A 19,480-nucleotide genomic window follows, 5' to 3' on the forward strand; every position below is an offset into this window, starting at 1 on the left:
GTGCCACCCGTGGGTCATTTTGTGATTGCGATTGTGATTGTTTCAAGTGTAATATTTGGCTATTCAGTTTATTCTTAGAGCGTAACGAAATCCAATTTGTGAGTGGATGATGTGGATGATGAGAGTTGTGTGTTTCAGGCAGATTGTGAATTATGTAAGCGATTACAGCGTATGTTTTATCTGAATGCAATTATTCCATAGCTGACTAGTGATCGGCACTGTTGCTAAGAAAGTCTTTGTACTCCTCCTCAGTCATGAGTTTCTTTATTTCCGCGGCATCTTTGATTTCTACCTTGAACAGCCAACCTGAGAAAGATTGTATTTGTTAGTGGGGCGAATATTGTAACCGAGATTATGATGAACATCTCACCTTTCTCGTAGCAACTGCTGTTGACCAAGGCTGGTGTATTCTCGACATCGCCATTCTTTTCCGTCACCTTGCCGCTGACGGGCGAGTAAACCTCGCTGGCCGCCTTAACGCTCTCGAGAGCACCACATTCATCGTCCTTCTTCAGTTCGGTACCCGGTTCGGGCAGCTGGGCAAACACAACATCTCCTAATGCTTCCTGTGCATAGCTGGAGATGCCCACAATGGCTTTGTTATCATCTACCATTTCAACCCATTCGTGTTTGTCTGTGAAGCGTCGCTCTGTAAGATAGAATACCTATTAATACCTGTTGTGTTTACAGCTGACTCGCTACCAGTGGCTCTCAAACCGTTGTTGTGGTTCTTTCATGTGATTGCATAAATCCATTTTCTTACCATTGTCTAGGATGCAGCTGACATGGAAACTGCGCCACTGTGCTGCCGCAAGAGGCATGGCACGCACCTGACGAGCCATATGTACACCAACACGAGCGAATTTTGTTATGAAAACCATTTTCGTTTGAAAATTCTTTAATGTGAATATTTATATATATAATTGTATTTGCTTTACGATTTTCACCGGCACGTTATGGCCCCGAGCACGTTTCAAAATGAAATGAGCTGTATTCAGACAGCGTACTACGTTTTACGCTTAACAAAAACACTTTAAGTCAAAAATCTGTCTTGAAATTCGACCGGCTTATCAATATTATGAATTATTTTTGTGAACTTTCGATTGACCTGCGTTCGATGGGTGGGCTCGAACTGCGCAACGCAAGCGCGAAAATGAGCACCGTAAGCGCATAATGCTCGGTATTCTATGACCATTTAGTGTCTATGCAACGCTGTTAGAGTAATCGATAAGTTTTCAAATGTGGCGCAAAATTTTAATTTTAATAAATATGTTTTAAACTTTTGTCTAGCATTAAAAAACATCTATAAAACTAAGGGTATTAATATTTTGTATAGCCTAAGAATATTTTGTATATTAGTAGTGAAGCTAGAATTATCGAAAGCATTTTTCTTTTAGCGCTGAATTCAAAACTGCAAAAATAGATCACGTAATTATTTAATTATTTAATGACGTTGCACATTCGACAATCTCCACAAAGTCGTTGCTGGGGTCCATGATTCAATAGACCGGACATTTTCTACATTAGTTCGTCCACTTATCAGCAATGGAAAAAAATCAAACACATTTAATTATACTGTGTGTGCAAATAAGTATAAATATGTATATATTGTAAATATTGTATTCACAGATAATGATATATATACATCTATTGTTAGTTGAACGTAAATAAATAGAACATAATACTCTGATAAAAACTACAATTGGCGCCAAGTATATTTTGTCTTACTTAATTTTAGCTGCTTTACTTCTTTGTTGGCTTTACTTGTGTAACGTTGCCGTTTGGGTTGGCGGCGGGGGCGGGGCGTTAAATATTTGAGAATTATATGGATTACTTTAGGTGGAAATGCCTTGGCACACATTTAGTACTGATTGCGACGCAGTATGCCATTGGGATTGGGACTGGGCTGTGGCGAATAGTCGGGCATGGGGAAACCGGTGGAGGCCATGACTATTGTCTCCTGAACAGGACCCTGCGAGGACTGTCGCAGAGGTCGATTATTCGGGTTGGGCGCCGGATACTGCTGGAAGGCATCAATGCTGCGGAAGCGGCGATCCATCAGATTAGCATCACGGGACATATGAGCAGCACGAACTATGGCCTCCTCGTTCACCTCAATGGTCTCCGCCGTGGAGCGAGTCTCCGGCATGTAGGCATCATTGGTGTATGCCTGCACCTCCAATCTGTTTAAATAAAGAGTATAATTAGAGAAAAAGGACATTGAATTACTAGGCTAACTTACTTCTCTTCTTCGTAGGCGCGAATTGGTGGTCTGCTGCTGAGTATATCGTTGGAGTCTTTGCGTGGCATGAAGAGTGTGTCCTGTAATGAACAGAAATGAATTTGATTATGGGGAATATGTGAAGAGAATATAGCCACAGAAAAATAAACAGAGCATAAATTGGCTTTCCAATAAATAATTTAAAGGTATTATAAATATTTCCTCTATTATTCTTCTAAGTATTTCCTTCAAGCATTTCCTCCTGCATTTCAACGAAGTATTTCCTGTCAGTATATTCTCCAAGTATTTCCCATACGTTATTCTTCAAAGTATTTCCTGTTAGTTATTTACGTAAGTAATTCACAAAGGTATTTCTTTTAAGTATTGCTACTAAGTATTTCGTCTATATGTTTCTGTTTTAACTGTTTTCTTTAAGTGTTTCCATTCTTATAAGTACTTCTTCTAAGTACTTCCTCTAAGTATTTAAGGCTTAGTTAAACGTTCATTAAATATTTACACACACTTCACTTGACTACACTGCTCGATTGACCCCTACCAGGATTGGGCAACTAAAGAAATGCTGAAGCTGCTGCCCTTTATATAGGGCGACCTTCACTCAGTCACCGAGTCGCTCTCAAATGTTGAGCCCGACGCCAGAAGTCGTTGAGGTCGTAGAAGTCGTTGCAGTCGGGCCTTGAGTAACCAATGGGAGGCCTCTCTGCAGCTTCAGAGAGTGCCTAGCTTCGTTTTACTTGACTATAAATACGAAATGAGTATTGGTAATACACATAGACAACTTCGTGTCTTGCTTTTGGTAGGCAGACAAACAGAGAGACAGACTGGGAGAGAGACAGGGAGAGGCATAAATACATACAGGTATATACAGAGTTTGGTAACTCTGAGGTTTAGTCGCACCGCTCCTATTAAAATTAGAGAGATGATGTGAGAGCGCTCTCAAAAGAATTGCATGATTACAGGGTATATTGGCAGTTGCTTCAAAACAGGCTCATTATTATTATATTTATCAGCGTGTGCGGGTAAGCCATTTTATCGACTACTGGACGCTGCCGACTGATAAGCTGCTGGGTACGTAGTATATGCGCAGAACTCTAACTATAGACGTGTCGTAGGCGCACGGCGTAGTCATCGAAAGAATTTGTCGCTTACATACCACACAAGAGGGTGCCATGTCTGCATAGCTCATTGATCTTAGTAGCTGGGTGGGCGGGCTGACAACTGGGTTTGCCGTGATTTATGGCAGCCCAATTACAAGACCGATGCGTCACTGAGTCAGATGATGTCACTTACCGAACCGTCCTTATCTTGGGAAATTTGCACAGCTCGTGCCAGCAGATAGCTAAGCAAATACACATTGATCAGCCACATGATGAAGCCCTTGAACGCGATCAGCATCATTGAGATGGCTGCCACGCCCCCAGCAACGAGCTGCGGCGCATTGGGATCCACGTAACCGGAATTGATGCTGTTCGCATTGAACTCGGACGCCCGCGCATGGAAGCGGCTAAAGTCAACGCCGAAGATGACGCCGGCCACCAGGTCCATGGCACAGATCGAGCCCACAAAGAAGGCCCAGCTGTAGATCACGCTCAACGTCTGCTGCACATTGTCTTTGTTCAGGGCTGAAAATGAATGAACAAAAATGAAAATTATAATTGAGCAAATCAGTTCTGAGCTCATTTATCAGGTGGACAATTAGTATAGTAATCACTGATGGGTGACATCAAGTACTTGACTTTGACAAGGAATACATACATATATCCCCAACTAGCAATGTGTGTGTGTGTGTGGTTTATTTTATGCCTAATCAGGAAAGTGTGAAGAAGAAACCTCATCGTTTATTACACAACCACACAAATATCAAATACAACGAAATAAAATGACAAACAATCCAATCGTTTACCTTCCTACGTTCTAGTATACCCTGTATAAATAGTGGCAACGAAGAGGGCATATCACTGTCATATTAAGAGATATGTGCATAGATTGTACATTATAAGTCCAAAGGGAACCCTGAACTCTCTTATTTCTTTCGGACTTTTCGTACATCATATATTATATGATGTGACTGTAATAAAATGTCGAAATAAAAAATGATAAGCCAGGGGAATAGCACTGTTCTCATATTTAGGTATATAAATTTAAATAATTTTGCTGGACTCTTAGTCATATCAGAGCTAAATATTGAATATAGAATAAATCTAAAGAATAAACTATAACGAAAAATTGCTCACATTAAAAGGAAACTTGGACATAAGAGTGAGAAGCTTGTAAACTTTTGTCGACTCTGAGATGAAGGGTATCGCTCAGTCACCCTCTCTCTAAGCTGTAGCAGTCATATTTGTTAGTAACGGGGCTTTTGATTTTATCTTTGGGCTAAGCTGCCTGAACATAAAAATGTTATTGAAATGACGTTAGATAGTGATAAAAGTAAATTTAAGTTTATTGAAATGCCGCGCCACGTGAATCACCCGAAGAAACGAAATTGCAATTTCCGTCAGCGATGATCTAATTTTAATCAATATCAAAAGATGAAGAGATACAAATATGATATATAATTGTTTTCTTTGCATATATAAATATATATTCGAAAGGGGTGGCTTAACTCACCTGTCAAGAGCAGAACGGACACAATGAACCAGCAGGCGGATAGGCCAAGGTACACGCAGTCCCAGACGAGCAGCTGTGTGGGATCGAAGACGGTATGAACGCTGTCGATCAAGGTACGATTGTAGTTCTGGTAGGCTTCCAGGGACATCTTGCAGCTGCCATGGAAGTAGACATCGAAGAAGATGACCTTCACGAAGTTGCCATAGTTCATGGTCTCCGCGATGTAAATGTTACAGCTATATGCAATGATTGCCGTTATCGTTAGGCCTATCCATATGACAGCTTGCACCTGTAATGAGCAGGTGATACAGAGAGGTGAGAGAGTAAGGCAGTGAGAGAGGAGAGCAGCTTGTTTGTTGACACACGTCAATGGGGCATTATGTAGCTTAGTTTTTGTGTGCAGTTAAGTGAATCAGTTTTCGATAACGGCTGTGATTGATTAGCCGCAGCTGATCAATTGGAAAATATGTGCTTCCTGCTTGATGGCTCCTCAATTCAGGTACAAAATTGAAACTGTGAAAGCTGTTGCTGTGAGTGCAGCAGCTGGCCCATAGATGTCGCTCTTATCGAATGCTGGAATGAGGTCAAACCGAGATAAAAACGTTCAGGTTGCATCAGTTACTCACCACGCCGAGAGCACCTGCCCAGTTGGCCCAGGTTTTCAGGGAATGAAAGTTCTTAATGCCCGTGGATGGACGCCCGTACATCGTGACTGACTGCCTATGATAAATGTCCGCACAATAATTATTCGCACAATCGACGTTAGCGAGGTGCTTTACACAACTAAATCAGCCGGACGCTTTGAATGGAAATCGTTGCGAGCCCGTAACATGGGCCAATTAATTTTAGCGCTTTTCAATTTGTTTTTGCAGCTCGCTTAGTTTTCGATAACACTTTGAATAACAACAACAACAATAGCAACACAGTGCAACAATAACAACAGCAGCGGCAACAATCTGAACTGGCCAATAAAGAACTGTCTGAGCACACTTTTATTTTCGAATGTTCGACTTTATACGCTGAAATGCGTTCGCTTTTCGTATCGTTTGCCAACTGAAAATACGTCTTTTTGGTTACGGGCACCGTTACCAAATTATATATACTATATATATATGTGTATACCATTATTATTATTATCGGTGAACGGAGGTTACTGATAACGCTAGCCTCAATATTGCCAAACACCGTATCTCTTGCCCCGCATTTACCACACTTGCCATTCGCATAAACTGTTCTTCGGGTGCGCAAAATCGTGGGGAACATATATAACAAATCGCTGTGGAATCTTATCGGCCCATTAGGAATGTTCATATTGTAAAGATATTTGTCAGCCATAAATTCTAAATTGCAGCATAGGCGAAACAGTTTTGAATATCGCGCGCATTTAGCGACATCTACAGTTAGCTGGCAGTACTAAAAGTCGCACGACAACTCCAACGCGTGTTTTTTGAACATGCATAATTTACTCAGCCATACAAATAATATGTAAACATAAATTTTATTTTTTAAATAAATATTTTATTTAAATTCAAAGAATATTCGTCATACCTTACACCCTCAAATATTATTTAAATACGTTTTACAATCTTGCTTGATGCGCAGTACACGTCAATTGATGTTGGACGTTCTTGTCGGAGCGTGTATGCCCACCAACACGGCCGCCATTTCCTCTTTGTGTAATAGAGACGGCCGACTATCGCATCGGCATGAAACAGGCCGCATGCGTGCGCTGAAGCGAGACAACAACATTGTGCGATGCAGCTCATGAGCATTTAACCCTAAATAATACTCTAGTCTATCTAGACTTAAGTACAGTCGAAAGTGACGCCGCGGTATACAAACTTTATTGAAAACCTAAACAATTTGTTGTCCGCTCGCCGAACAACAAAACACGACAGGAAAAAGAATATAGTAATTGCTCAAAGTGCATATTGTGAAGTGTTTCAAACAGTGCTCGCCTCAGATCATAAATGTGTTGGTGAATGCGGCGGTTTTTAAAAAGAAAAAAGAAGAGTAAAATAAAAAAAAAGAAGTTAAGAAACATATACTAGCCAGCGAGATCCACACACAACGACAGACACACACGCGCGACACAGACACATTGCACACACGCGGCGTATATAATGAACAATCAACTAAACCCGGCCACCTACCGCAAATTCAATAATTTGCTGAGCAGCGGCGCAGTCACCGTCACCGGTCCCGGTCAGCCACGCATATTGAAGACAACGCGCCTTACGACGCCCGCATCGAGCGTAGCAACGCAGCAGCAGCAAAGCATGATGGACTCGGATGCAGCAGCACGCTGTTACGTCTGTGACGAGCCTCTGCTGGCCAGCCAAACGCAGACGGCTGTTACGGATATGTGCACCACGCACACCTCCACCAAATTTCCGAATAAGCTGGCCCAGCTGGTGGGCGAGGGCTTCTTAGTGATTGTGTGTAATGAGGATTTCGTTTGCTCGCGCTGCACCAATCTGGTCAACTACTTTGATCGGCTGGAGAACGATGTGGAGCGCGTAAAGGCGAATCTGTTGAACTTGCTAAACAAAAAGTATGGCATCAATGAGGATAGCGGCGGCAGTCATGCAGACGCCGCCAGTCCTCCGCTCAAGATGCAAAAGATGGCCAGTGGCGCAGGTAATCGCTCCTTGGAGGAGGCTGGAAGTGGGGACATGCTGCGCCAGCGCAAACTAGTGCAGCAGGCGCCAGGTGAGCAACTGAGCGCCTGGTCACATACTAGCCGGCGTTATTAACATAATTATCTCTTGCAGCCTCGCAGCAACTGAAGCTGGCCGCTGGTGGACAAGGTGGCGCTGTAGCCAGCACAAATCCAGTGCAGCGTAAGGCGACAAAGATCTACAAGTGTACGTCGTGCGATTACAAGACCTCGGATATGCGTCTGTTTAACACCCACTACGAGACCTGCAAGCAGCAGACGTTCCAGTGCAAGACCTGCCGCAAGATCTTCCCACACTTCGGTGCCATGAAGCAGCACATGGTCCGGGATCATAATACGGCCATGGACAACACGTGTGCGATGTGCCACATCAATTTCGTGAACGAGGCCAGCCTGCGCAAGCACATGGAAACCAATCATGCCACAAATGTTCTGGTCACCAGCACCACAACCATACCGGCAGCTGCGGCGCCTGTGACAGCGGCAGCTGCTGCTGCTGCGGCTGCGGCTGGCGTCACCGAGTCCATTGGCGCCTCCGGCTCAGCCCTGTATACATGCAATCACTGTCAGTTCAAGTCGACCGACAAGGGCGTCTTCGATGAGCACATGCGCAAACACATCAGCGGCAAGCCGAAGCCCTTCAAGTGCCGCCTCTGCTCGCAGCGATTCGAGACACGCGAAGCGGCCACCATTCATGCCAAGCAGCATCAGACGAACTACTTCAAGTGTGGCCAGTGCGCCATGACGTTCCCCAAGCGCGAGCTGCTGGTCAAGCACGTCGAGCTGCATCAGGCTGAGAAGCTGAATGCCGCAAGCGGCGGCAGCCAGAACTTGAACACACAGAAGCTGCTGCAGGAGACAATTGATGAGGCGCTCAGCGATAGCGTGCCGGCCCAGGGAGGCGGCACTGTTGTGGCCAGCGCCGGTGAGGCTGAGAATAACATTCGATTCTTCTCGTGCAGCATCTGCTCGCTGACCTTCATACAGGAGACGTACTACAATCACCACATGGAGACGCATAGGCGCGACAAGAAGGGCTCAGCTGCCGGCGGCGGCACCACAGCCCTCAACTCGGCAGCGACAGCGCTGCTCAGCGATGAGCCGGGAGATTCGGGCTCTGGCGCCAAGGAAGAGCTCAACGAGCAGAATGCCGAGGCGGACATTGAGAGTCTGTTCGAGAAGTTGCATTCGGATAAGAACGATAGCGAAAAGAGCGGCAAGAATGAGATGGTCATCACCTCGCAGGAGGGCAGCGGCGGCATCACGTTCAACATAACCATACCGCAAGTGGATGCCAGCGGCGAGCAGGCCGAGAAACATTCGCCAAACTCGCAGGCGCCCGTTTCGGTGAGCATCGACATGCCCGTGCTGGACCAGGCCGAGGAGGAGGAGTCTCAGTCCCAAGGCAGCAACGACAACAAAGCAGCTGACGGCGGCAAATCGAATGCAGCGCCCGTCTCCATGCCCAGCCTGGACGATGACAATGAGGCAGCGGCCGCCGGGGCAGCGGACACAACTGACGGCAATGCGGCCAGCAGCGGAAAGGCGAGCGAGAAAAGCGGCGCCAAGGCTGACCAATCATCAGCTAAGGAGAAGTCCAAGGAGGCCGAACAATCTGGAAACGCGGAGAGTGACGCTGCTAAGCGAGAGTCCGCCGAGACGACAACGGCCGAGCAAGCAGCCGAGTCGGAGGCAGCAGCCAACGAAGCTGCCGAAGCAGAGGCAGCTGCCTCAGCTGATGGTGAGGCGGCTGAAGGATCCGGCGGCGAGCAACAGGTGGCCATGGAGCTGGATGAGGCCATGCAAGCCCAGGTGGATGGCGGCCAGATCAAGTTCATTGTCAATGAGAACGGACACCTACTGCAGCTGGACAACCACATATTGACCGATGCGGATGGTAATCAGATCATAGTACAAGACCCGGAGCAAATCCAGCAGCTGCTCCAAAGCGTGGGCGTCCTGCAATCGGGCGAGGGGCTCGAGGGCGAGACGCTGCAGATGATGACCGATGGGAGTGGCCAGATGGTGCTCGTCCATGGCGACAACAACGAGCAGCAGCTGATCGATGCATCGCTCCTGAACTCCGAGGGCCAGATTATCATACAGCAAGGCCAGGATGGTGAGGAGGGTCCTCACGTCATCAGCGAGGATGGCACACGCATACCCGTCTCCGTCTCCTACACTGAGGATGGCCAGCCCATTGTCCAGGTGCAACAGCAGGTGCTGGAGGCAGCGCAAGCGAACGCCGAAGAAAAAGAAGCCGCAGCCGCAGCCCAGGAGGAGGCTGGCGAGGAGACGCAAACAAGCGAATCGGTGACGGTGACCACCTCGGCTGCCGCGGTTACCACTAGCACGGCCAGCAGTAGCACCGGTGGCACCGCTGGCTTCTTTGCGCTGGAAGAGTTTGCCGAAACGAAAACGGACTAGGATTGGCTCTAGGAGCGGGGCCGCCAACACTATCCAATCCTGGCAAGCGACGAGGACTGGTAAGTGAAGGCCTTATCCCATAACCAATTGAAATGGGTTTTGCTAATGAGGATTTCTTCTTCTTTTAGGTTTTGAGCGATAAAAACCAAAACAATTGCTAAATCGAGGTCTGACAAAACTCTCGGCCCAACATCCGAAATATACAGACTCACACACACACACACAAGACAACACAACACATCCGCATTTTAAATACGCATACACACACACACTTACACATTTATACAATTATCTTACGTATTAACACTCCAGTTGACTACAACAACAACAACAACATCATCTGTAATCAAGGTCGATTCAGATTATTGCAATCGAAGCTCGAGAATTGGCCCCGTTAACTGGAATTGGCAATTGGTTTTTGGCTGGATTTGGCTGAGAACGTGTTAGGCTTAGTTTTAGCATAGACAACCACAGCAACAACAAATGCAAACATAAACTATAAAATGTAAAAAAAAAAAACCCAAAAAAAAATTCATAGATTATTACAACAGAAGCTTGAATTACAATTAATATACAAAAGCAAGAAAGCGATTATAAAATATAAAAACTAAATAAAAAGAAAGAAAAATTATACAACAAAAGCTGTCCTAATGTAGTTCATAATGCAAATAGCTGTACATCAGCTAATGCCAAGCTTAGCTGACTAATAGATCGGCTCGTGAATGATAAGCACACACACACACATATCTAGATGTGCATGTATTGTATGACAAATGTAAAGACATCCGATTGTGTATGAGAAAACAACAACAGAACACAGAAAAAGCTTGTTTTATATATATATATTTTTCGCATTTCGCTTTCAAGTGTTTGGAATTTAATTTGCATGTAGATGCAGATCAAGCATTTGCGAAGCCATATAAATATATAATTGGTATCATTCATATATAGTGGATGTTGATAGATCCTAAGTTTGAAATTCAATCAAAGTGTAACGTGCATTGAACCCAACTTGACTTGGACTTGATTGGGGTTTCATATAGACTCGCATATGCACATCGAGCCATGATCGAGTCTTTTGTTTCGATAATTGCGAATAGTCGACAGCTGTTTTAGTGCTTGTAAATTGCACACCGTTTAGTTGGCTTTGTTTTCAGCGCTGATAAAGTTGTAGCTGACATTGAAATTTGATTTTCAGTGGCTCCGTCCGCTGTTTAGGCCACTTTTATTGCTTTGCTCGGGGCAATAAATCTTCAGATTGTTGGCACTAAAGTTTGAATGTCGAATCTTGCAACCGGCTTGGCTCGTGCACGCTTCGATACCCTGGCTGGATATTGAAGGGGAATTATGGTTTAAAGTAAGAAGAGTTCTTAATCTAGTCTGAAATTCAAATCATTCGATATTTTTCTTAAGTCCCAAAAAGGTCAAACTGAGGATAGCATGAAGGAAAAATCCAAAGATAATGACGAGGGAATCCGAAGATACACGAGATGTGGAATGACCTAATGAGAAAATAGTTCAAATTCAGTACTAATTAATTAAGAACGAACGTCGGGCATACCTTGATCAAAGCTTGTTATGTATATCTGGTAGTCTAGTATACCCGATCCGTAATAATATGCAAATGTATATTTATAAATAAACGAGAATTTTATATATAAGATATAAATAACGAGAAATCCACTAGTCGGGCATACTCCACTAGAACTCCAACACAGTCGAAAGTCAGTGAGCTGTCTCCGTGCCGTTTTGTTTTATATCCAAGCGTGTTGAATTACAAAAACATCTACTAGGTAAATTAATGGATAATTTATATTACTTTTTTTTTGAGTTATTTGTCTATTATTATTATTTTTGGAAATCGATTCCCGTTATGCTTTATCTCTGCTTAAATTTAGCCACCTATTGATTTATGTGCAACTAAACAGAATCATCATGTGGACCACTCACCGAGCTGCTTTTATTCATTTCAAACATTTTTAGTCAAGGACGTGCCCTGAGTGGGATTACACCGTTGCAACAGTAACATCTTTAAGCTGCTGCTGCTGTTGTTGTTGTTGTAGGTCGGCTTGAGATGAAAAGCTCGATTTGTGAGCTGTGCTTGGTTTATTTGTGCTCTTACATAATCTATGGCTTCAAGAGTCGGTCAATATTATGCAACGGCCTCAATTAGCCCAAATCGCCATGCAAATGAGTGCCATCAATTTATTTATTTTTCTGCCTCTTCTGTTTAGCGTTACGAATCGAAAGTCGTTCTAAAGGTTGTTCGACTTGCCATTTTAGTAAAACGAAAAATTGAAGATGTAAATGTGTCAGCTATTTATCTAATGAATGTTAATTGAATGTTATTAATTGATGTTTTTAATGTGCACATTAATCAGTTGCTAAATGAAGCCATTCAATTAAAAGTCTTTTGGATTATTAGCCAAAGCGATATTTATCAAAGTTGAGATATATTTGCTCTATATGTACATATGTATATATATGCAACTTAAGTAAATGAACCCTAGATGTTTCAGCGTGACTAAAGCATTCAGTATTATACATATAAATTACCTAATTTCATTGAATATTAAGTCTATTTATCTTCTAGAGAATTATAACTAAAAGTTATGTTGCTCTCTTTTAATTATATGTATATTATTATTATTATTTTGTTTTTTTTTTTTGAGTTCATCGCCTAACATATTTTTGATAGTCTGCAGCTGCTAGGCAACAGGTTTCAGTTTCCTATAACCATAAAAAAGTCTGGAAGGTGTATGATGCATTTTAAATGTTATATATAAAGAGTCAAAAGTATTTAATTTTTGACTTTATAAACGGTCAAATATATTGCGAATACATTAAATATTGAAATTAAGTCAGCGACGTCATTTGAAAATGTTAATATCAAATTACGCCACATATGCAAGCCTCCGTATTCCTCCTGGCAGCACTTTCGTTTTCAATAGAAGAAGTTCTCGGCTTAAGAGACAAGGTTAAGTTGTCCGCTGATGGAATGAATAAAGAATTTTTTATATATACATACATACATATTTGTTTTTGGAATTCTATATATACAAAATACATATTTATGTACATATATTTATTTTTCTGTTTCACTCAAAACGTTATTCCCGATTTGCATTTAATATCCATAAACATCAATTTGACATTTCAATCGTCTGCTCGCTACAGATATTATAATAATAATATTAACAATAATGCGTTCTTATCTCCCTCGCTGACAGTCGCGCAATTTATCTAGATCTGCTATATATAAATCTAATATATGTATATGTTCAAGATTCACTACCAACGCCTCGATTGCACCTCGTCTACGGATGGATGCGTGCGTATGTATTCCAGCTGACGCTCCAGGTGCTTGATGGCGTGATCTCCGCTCGGCTGGTAGCCGTTCTCGTCGGCCACATAGGTGAAGGTTATGGGTAGGCCCTCCTTAGATACGTACTGGACCACGCCCACGGCGCCAGCCTCGTTGCCCGCCCCCTTGGTGGTGATGCCATTGGAGGTCTGGAATTCGAATTGGTAGTTTCCCTTCGCATCTGGAGGCTGATTGTTGTAGTAGATGGTATGGGGCGTGGCAGGGCGTGCGGCACAGCTGGCGAAGAGGAGGAGCAGGAACAGGAGCAGCTGCAGCAGCCGAGCCTGTGGCAGGAATTTGGTTGAGCAGAGTGATCTAAAAACCAAATCAAAACAACGCACAAACCTTGACAAACTGACGTCGATTTTGATAACTGGAATGCATTATTGAACGCGCCAAATAACAGTAAATATATATATGTATATATAGATGTGTACGGACGTTGATCTGAATGTGATCTGAACAGCGATTGCGTTGCGCGATCCGTGTGATACGAAAGTTAATATGAAACTGTGATAAACACATCTGGCAAATGTCTCAAGAAGCTTTCGCTTAATTTTAATTCAACCAAAATTCTCTGAGCGCGCAGAGTCATAGCGGAACCTCAAGCATTCAGTTCTAACTCATTATTAGCAGCTCTACAAATGAAACGCGTAGCGGTGCAACCGAGACATGACGAACTGCGAATATACTCTCAGATAAATTTCCTTTGGATAAACAATAAAGATCTGTGATCGATAACGTCAAAGATCGTAATCGATCCTCCAATTTGTATATCAACAGTCTATACATTTTAAGAAGCCTCAGCATTCGATTGATGAAGTAGCTGATTTTCATGAATGCAGCTGATTAATGATTATCTCATCTTACACTTTCAATTGGGTATCTCTCAGAGATATGTAGCTAATTGATACACGTACGATCTGATTTATGCTTATTCGCGTACATATATTTTATAAATATATGCTAACTGCTGGAGAAAGGGTATATCAAGTCACAGACTCCCCTGAGTTATGGATGATACACCGCTTGCTAATTTAATAATATTCTAAATAAAATTATAAGCATTGAGTTTATATAATGCATAGTTGAATATTTAAGATGACAAAGCGTTCAATATTTATGGGTATAACTGATAAACACTGAGGATCGTTGACATAGTATTTGATGGGCGTATGTGGATCTCTGAAAATCGGTAGGTGTGCCGCACAGTGGTGCAAAACCTGTTTGTAAAGTGTCGTAATTGTATTTAATAAAATTATAAATGATCTTGAAAATATATATATTTAATTGAGAAACTCTGTAATTAGCCAGAAGGCTATAAAAAAATTAGGGTATAAAAGTGCTAATTTGACAAGAAAATAAGAGAACTGGTCTATCACAGCTGCTCGTACTTCGAAATAAATCTCGAATGCAATTAAAGAACATGCACGTTAAATGTTAAAGGTAGATTTATTTTGTCTGTATTCGATACTGAGATATTTCGCGCTCGCCTTATCGGATAGAAAATATCTGTTTTATGGCATTTGAGAAATGCCGCCTCTTTATATGCCTAACACGAATATCTTTGGCATGGCCTAATGAACATAAATTATGGCCGAATTGAGCCGATTCGAAAACAATTGACACATTCAATGAACCCTAAACTGGTTCCGAAACCACATTCAACGCGGCAAACACTTTGAACTCTGATGCATTTCAGAAAGCTGGCTTCAATGTGCAGCATCCAATGGAACTCAAGGTATGCAGGTCGACCTAGACCTTGCACGACTTGACCACACCCAATCAAACACACACAAGCACAAACAGAAGTAGAGAAATCAATCCATTCCATATGCATAACAGTTCCCACACACCGCTCGGCCGCATCGCTCAAGGCGTTAAAAATCAATCAGCGCATCAATCCATTAATTATAAAGAGCTCTGCGACATTTGCCATTGATATTCAAGACACCCAATGAAGATGTGAAAATAAATGATTTGCTATCAAATTGGAATACATTGAGATGGCACAAAATGATATGATATGAAAAAAAAAATTAGCTGAATTGAATGGAATGGAACAAAGCGAGCTGAAATTGATATTAATTAATATCAAATGAAATTAAAGGGAATTAATTAAAACTATAAATTATGATTTTAAATTAAAGCAAGAAATTAAAAAATTAATATAAAAAATGCATATACATAAAAAATAAACAAAATATTTTAAAAGTAAATTTTAAAAATATTAAAAAAATTGCAAACAAATTACTATTGAAATTGTGTTAAAAAAGGTGTCGAAAAAAGGTGTTGCTTCATGGGCGTTCTCATTAATAGCATTAGCTCAGCCTGAGAGAATCTCATGAGTCTCATAGCTCAATATAGTATAAATATATATAATTAATATAAAACTCGATTCGAACTGAGTTGCTGCTGCTACTGCTCGCTGCTCAGAGTTTAGGCGAAATATAAATTTATATCAAGCACCTGATCTACAAGTATTTAGTATATCTAAGCACACATTTATATATAAATTTATATATTTATTGCGTAGCTTTCGGTTTCATTTATAGTGGCTCAATTAGCATAACTGGCAAGTCAGCCCAAACGATCGATCAAGCGATTGATCGAATCAGCCCAAAGTTCTTCACGTCATTTCTAGAATCAGTCGTTGATTGGCTTTGAAGCCGTTTAGAACTCAGCTGGTGGGCCCATTAACGGGCCGATACGGAACTAACGAAATAACGCATTAAAGATTTCATTTTCAATTCTATTTAACGTGTTATCTCACGCTGTGTGTGTGTTTGTGTGACTGTCTGACTGTGATTTTTATCAGATTTTATAGTTTTAATATCGGTTCTGCATCGGATTGGCATTCACAAATGGCATCTGACGTCTGCCAGAAGATGATTTTTTATAGGTTTAATCATAAATGTGGGCGATCGACAGCTTCCGTATTGTCGCGTCATATTTGCCCAAAAGTTATGTGTGCAAATTAATAAACACTTGTTAATTGGATTAAGCTGCAAAAGGCGAGAACAATGCGTGGCCTTTGGCGTGACCAAAGCTAATTAATGTGAGGCCAAAGTCAGGCATTAAGTTGAGGTACAGGATGTGCAAATATCTAATCTATTTATGACTTATCTATGAGGAATACATAAACCCTGGGAAGCTGAAATGCTTTGAAAAGAGAGTTGAGATTATGAAGACGACTGACGACTTGTTTCTGTATAATATATCAGTTAATTATTGCTGCTTGGCGTGATTTTGCAGAGATCTTAAGTATAAAGTATGTATGTATAGATCGAACGTATGAAAAAATCTTTATTATATTATTATTTATTTTTATGAGAATTCTATGTTTCTTTAATATAAAATAATAATATTGTCCCTTGCTTCGCTTTTTCTTTTACAAATGATTTTTTTTCATGTATATATGTTTATATATTATATAAGTGCTCATTGTAGAATATAATGTTTTATAACATTAAATCTCTTTTGGATTTGAGGGATTGATGGATCTTTCCCACATAAGCAATATGAGATTACTATATATATAGCATTTCGAAATAAGTTTTTATATGCAAAATTTCCAGTCTTTTAGTAGGACTATCGACGGAACAGCATCATATAGCAAAAAGTTGATTGAGAAACTTTTTCAGCGTTTTGATAAGAGATAAGAGATATGTATGTAGTTCTTGGAGCTTGATAACCTTCTGTAAGTATAAAGAACGTTTTTTACAGCATTTGTTATCTGAAACATATAAAAATATGACCAACATCATAAATGAATACATTTTATTACCCAAACTGGTTGGCCTAACCATATATGTGTCGGAGTTGATTGGCCTAAACAGTAATAATGCAAATGAAATGGCATTCTTTCGGATATATTCATATTCGTTTCGGAACTAAGAATCGAAGAACTGGAACTAACATCAAGTGCAGTCATAAATTAATGTGGTTAGCTAAACAAACAGAGTGTTGGCTATTAGCGCGGAAATGGATGAATGGCCATCGTGGAATGAAGCGTCAAGCGACACGACTCCAAGCCAATCGGAGGCAGTCCAAGCCAAGCCGAGCCAGGCCAGACCAAGCCACGACTGAGCAACAATAGAGTCGTGCTTTGTTTGTTTATGTTTATTGATTGTTCAGCTTCTTCGCTCATCGATGACTAGGCTAGATATACGACTACGTATAAAGTGGGTAAGACGCGCTCGCAGAGGCCGCAGTAGGTTGGCTAACTTTGAACCTCGCAGAGCTCGGATCGCGTCCATCGTCGCGCTGTGTGTAAACGAATAAACGAACGAACATATATTTGGATTAACTAGAGATAATTATATATTATAATTTATCAAATTTACAAGTGTTTGTCCACTGTGTGCCACGCTCGGCAGATATGCGAAATTTTGTAAGCGCCAACACGACCTTGTGCTAGCCACGCGATCCAATTCGATCCACTTTGCTGATCCATCTCTTTCCCCTCTCTGTGTCCCTCGCAGCTGTTGATCACTTGGCTGTGCCTGGCGCTGCTCGGGAGTCAGCTGGACGCCAGACTGGTGCGGGTGCGTCGCATACGCCGTCTGGTGGGCCAGAGCGAACGCTATGCCCAGATTACGGACTATCGGGTGTCGCCCCTGGACGAGACGGGCATCTTCAAGTTCGCCTTCAAGACCAGCAACGGCATCAATGTGCAGACAGCGGGCAGTGCCCTGGAGACCATTGGCATCTTTAGCTACACCTCGCCGGAGGGCGTGCCTCGGCTCGGCTCGGCTTCCATGTGGTGGGCAAGCACCTGCCCCGGCCGCCGCCCACGCCCAGCTACATTCTGCGCGCCCTGGAGTACATACGCACCCACAACGAGGATGGCAGCCCGAAGGCCCCAACACTGTGAAACACGTCGTAGCTTGTAATCATTCAGAAGAAGGCTGATAATACCGTGTAGTAACCTGCTAATATCTACTGTTAGTTCTCGTATAGCTTCTAGATCGTGTCACCTGTTATAAATCATCTCATCTGCTCCTTCACACACCTTCACAACTCTTACATCTATATATAACTCCAAAAATATAATCAAATTAATCAAAATCTTATGCGTGTTTCAGTTTTGGTCTGATGACCCCAACAAATCAGCTCTTGTTACGAGATTAGCCATAAAAACTGTTAATATGATAATCAAATCAGCTTTTTTTTTGTTATTAATATTAATGCTCCTACTCAGAAATCGAAAATGAGATTCTATTTCGATTGGCTTTACAGTTCTTTCCGGGTACTAAAGTAGTCAGTGAGTATAATGGAATGATATGTGGTCTTTGATTGCTTCGAAATATTTGTCAAACTAGTTAGCAACTTGGGTTTATCGCGAGCCATGAAGCGTGTCTTCTAGTCTTAATTATCGGCTAATTCTTATTTTTTTTTTGGGGATAAATCATATTATTAGCAAAGGCTTATCATTAGGAATCAACATTTAAGTTAAGAATGCATACATAATTTGTTTATTTTTAAATTCGCAAATCTCTTGAGTTTTTTTAAAGCAAAGACTTGATTCGCACAGTAAGAGAGAGGGGAAAAGAGAGAGAGAGAGAGAGCATATAGAGAGCGAGTACAGATAGAGGGAGAGGGGGCATCGGAGTACAGCTAGAGGGAGCGCAACTAGAGGGAGCATTGCTAGGGGAGCACAGGAAGAATGAACACAGGTTGAAGCAGCATATGAAAAGCGAGCATTGGTTACAGGGTACAAGTAGAACCCTCGTAGACAGAGGGGGCATAGGAAGATTAAAAGGCATAGCCGCTTTCCATATTCAGGTATTGCTTTTATTACGTATGACTATAGAATACATTCAAAAAATCTAAGATATCTCTTTGCCAACCAATAAAAATCATTTACCATGAGTAATAAAGTTTATCCTCTTGTTTTATATAGCATCCACTTTAGCTTTTCTCTATTTTCTTAGAATTTTCTTTAATTATGGAAATCGAATAAAATATGTCGTAAGAAACATTTCCCTTATTTAAGACACAAATACCACAAGAATTAAGTTTTATCCGCTTGTTTGATTAATATGTCTTCAACAAATACATCTACATATACACTATATATACATATATATTTAATATTAATTTTGTATTGTACTTTTCACTCTTTAGTAGAATAAACATGCAAATTTATCCTCAAGTT

The 19,480-nt window shown here is 41.6% G+C and overlaps 5 protein-coding genes across 5 annotated transcripts; 2 read left to right on the top strand and 3 right to left on the bottom strand.

Annotated features, from left to right (window-relative positions):
* Nucleotides 1–52: 52 nt before the first annotated feature.
* Nucleotides 53–1,119, bottom strand: LOC6582064 (glycine cleavage system H protein, mitochondrial). The gene is made up of 3 exons (XM_002007741.4): nucleotides 764–1,119; nucleotides 371–649; nucleotides 53–306 (listed from the first exon to the last, which is right to left on the bottom strand). Exons 1-3 carry the CDS (start codon nucleotides 879–881, stop codon nucleotides 206–208), a joined length of 498 nt encoding a protein of 165 aa, XP_002007777.1. The 5' UTR covers nucleotides 882–1,119; the 3' UTR covers nucleotides 53–205.
* A 469-nt stretch (nucleotides 1,120–1,588) lies between these two features.
* On the bottom strand, nucleotides 1,589–5,910 carry LOC6582065. The gene is made up of 5 exons (XM_002007742.4): nucleotides 5,476–5,910; nucleotides 4,850–5,138; nucleotides 3,530–3,861; nucleotides 2,243–2,322; nucleotides 1,589–2,183 (listed from the first exon to the last, which is right to left on the bottom strand). The coding sequence occupies exons 1-5, from the start codon at nucleotides 5,554–5,556 to the stop codon at nucleotides 1,862–1,864; spliced, it is 1,104 nt and encodes a 367-aa protein (XP_002007778.1). The 5' UTR covers nucleotides 5,557–5,910; the 3' UTR covers nucleotides 1,589–1,861.
* Nucleotides 5,911–6,620: 710 nt separating this feature from the next.
* On the top strand, nucleotides 6,621–10,583 carry LOC6582066. Its single transcript, XM_002007743.4, has 3 exons — nucleotides 6,621–7,561; nucleotides 7,624–10,015; nucleotides 10,085–10,583. The coding sequence occupies exons 1-2, from the start codon at nucleotides 6,973–6,975 to the stop codon at nucleotides 9,954–9,956; spliced, it is 2,922 nt and encodes a 973-aa protein (XP_002007779.1). The 5' UTR covers nucleotides 6,621–6,972; the 3' UTR covers nucleotides 9,957–10,015; nucleotides 10,085–10,583.
* Nucleotides 10,584–12,374: 1,791 nt separating this feature from the next.
* Nucleotides 12,375–13,841, bottom strand: LOC6582067 (pupal cuticle protein Edg-78E). Its single transcript, XM_002007744.4, has 2 exons — nucleotides 13,666–13,841; nucleotides 12,375–13,604 (listed from the first exon to the last, which is right to left on the bottom strand). The coding sequence occupies exons 1-2, from the start codon at nucleotides 13,702–13,704 to the stop codon at nucleotides 13,248–13,250; spliced, it is 396 nt and encodes a 131-aa protein (XP_002007780.1). The 5' UTR covers nucleotides 13,705–13,841; the 3' UTR covers nucleotides 12,375–13,247.
* A 2,915-nt stretch (nucleotides 13,842–16,756) lies between these two features.
* Nucleotides 16,757–19,409, top strand: LOC26528129 (pupal cuticle protein Edg-78E). The gene is given in 3 exon segments (XM_032731426.2): nucleotides 16,757–17,713; nucleotides 17,805–18,060; nucleotides 18,063–19,409. Coding segments are annotated over 3 exon segments (402 nt in total). The 5' UTR covers nucleotides 16,757–17,701; the 3' UTR covers nucleotides 18,197–19,409.
* The last annotated feature ends 71 nt before the right edge of the window (nucleotides 19,410–19,480 follow it).

Source organism: Drosophila mojavensis, unplaced genomic scaffold (genome assembly GCF_018153725.1).
Source record: "Drosophila mojavensis isolate 15081-1352.22 unplaced genomic scaffold, ASM1815372v1 contig_74, whole genome shotgun sequence".
Taxonomy (NCBI): domain Eukaryota; kingdom Metazoa; phylum Arthropoda; class Insecta; order Diptera; family Drosophilidae; genus Drosophila; species Drosophila mojavensis.

Bases quoted from the DNA above. Each gene is read 5' to 3' on its own strand.
- LOC6582065 (XM_002007742.4), bottom strand. From the start codon at position 5,556: ATGTACGGGCGTCCATCCACGGGCATTAAGAACTTTCATTCCCTGAAA. The intron at 2,323-3,529 runs GTAAGTGACATC...TGTTCATTACAG, and splicing joins CCCAAGATAAGGACGGTTCG to GACACACTCTTCATGCCACG. The intron at 2,184-2,242 runs GTAAGTTAGCCT...TTATTTAAACAG, and splicing joins CGCGCCTACGAAGAAGAGAA to ATTGGAGGTGCAGGCATACA.
- LOC6582066 (XM_002007743.4), top strand. From the start codon at position 6,973: ATGAACAATCAACTAAACCCGGCCACCTACCGCAAATTCAATAATTTG. The intron at 7,562-7,623 runs GTGAGCAACTGA...TATCTCTTGCAG, and splicing joins ACTAGTGCAGCAGGCGCCAG to CCTCGCAGCAACTGAAGCTG.
- LOC6582067 (XM_002007744.4), bottom strand. From the start codon at position 13,704: ATGCATTCCAGTTATCAAAATCGACGTCAGTTTGTCAAG. The intron at 13,605-13,665 runs GTTTGTGCGTTG...TTCCTGCCACAG, and splicing joins ATCGACGTCAGTTTGTCAAG to GCTCGGCTGCTGCAGCTGCT.
- LOC6582064 (XM_002007741.4), bottom strand. From the start codon at position 881: ATGGTTTTCATAACAAAATTCGCTCGTGTTGGTGTACATATGGCTCGT. The intron at 650-763 runs GTAAGAAAATGG...TCTATCTTACAG, and splicing joins CAGCTGCATCCTAGACAATG to AGCGACGCTTCACAGACAAA. The intron at 307-370 runs GTGAGATGTTCA...AATCTTTCTCAG, and splicing joins CAGCAGTTGCTACGAGAAAG to GTTGGCTGTTCAAGGTAGAA.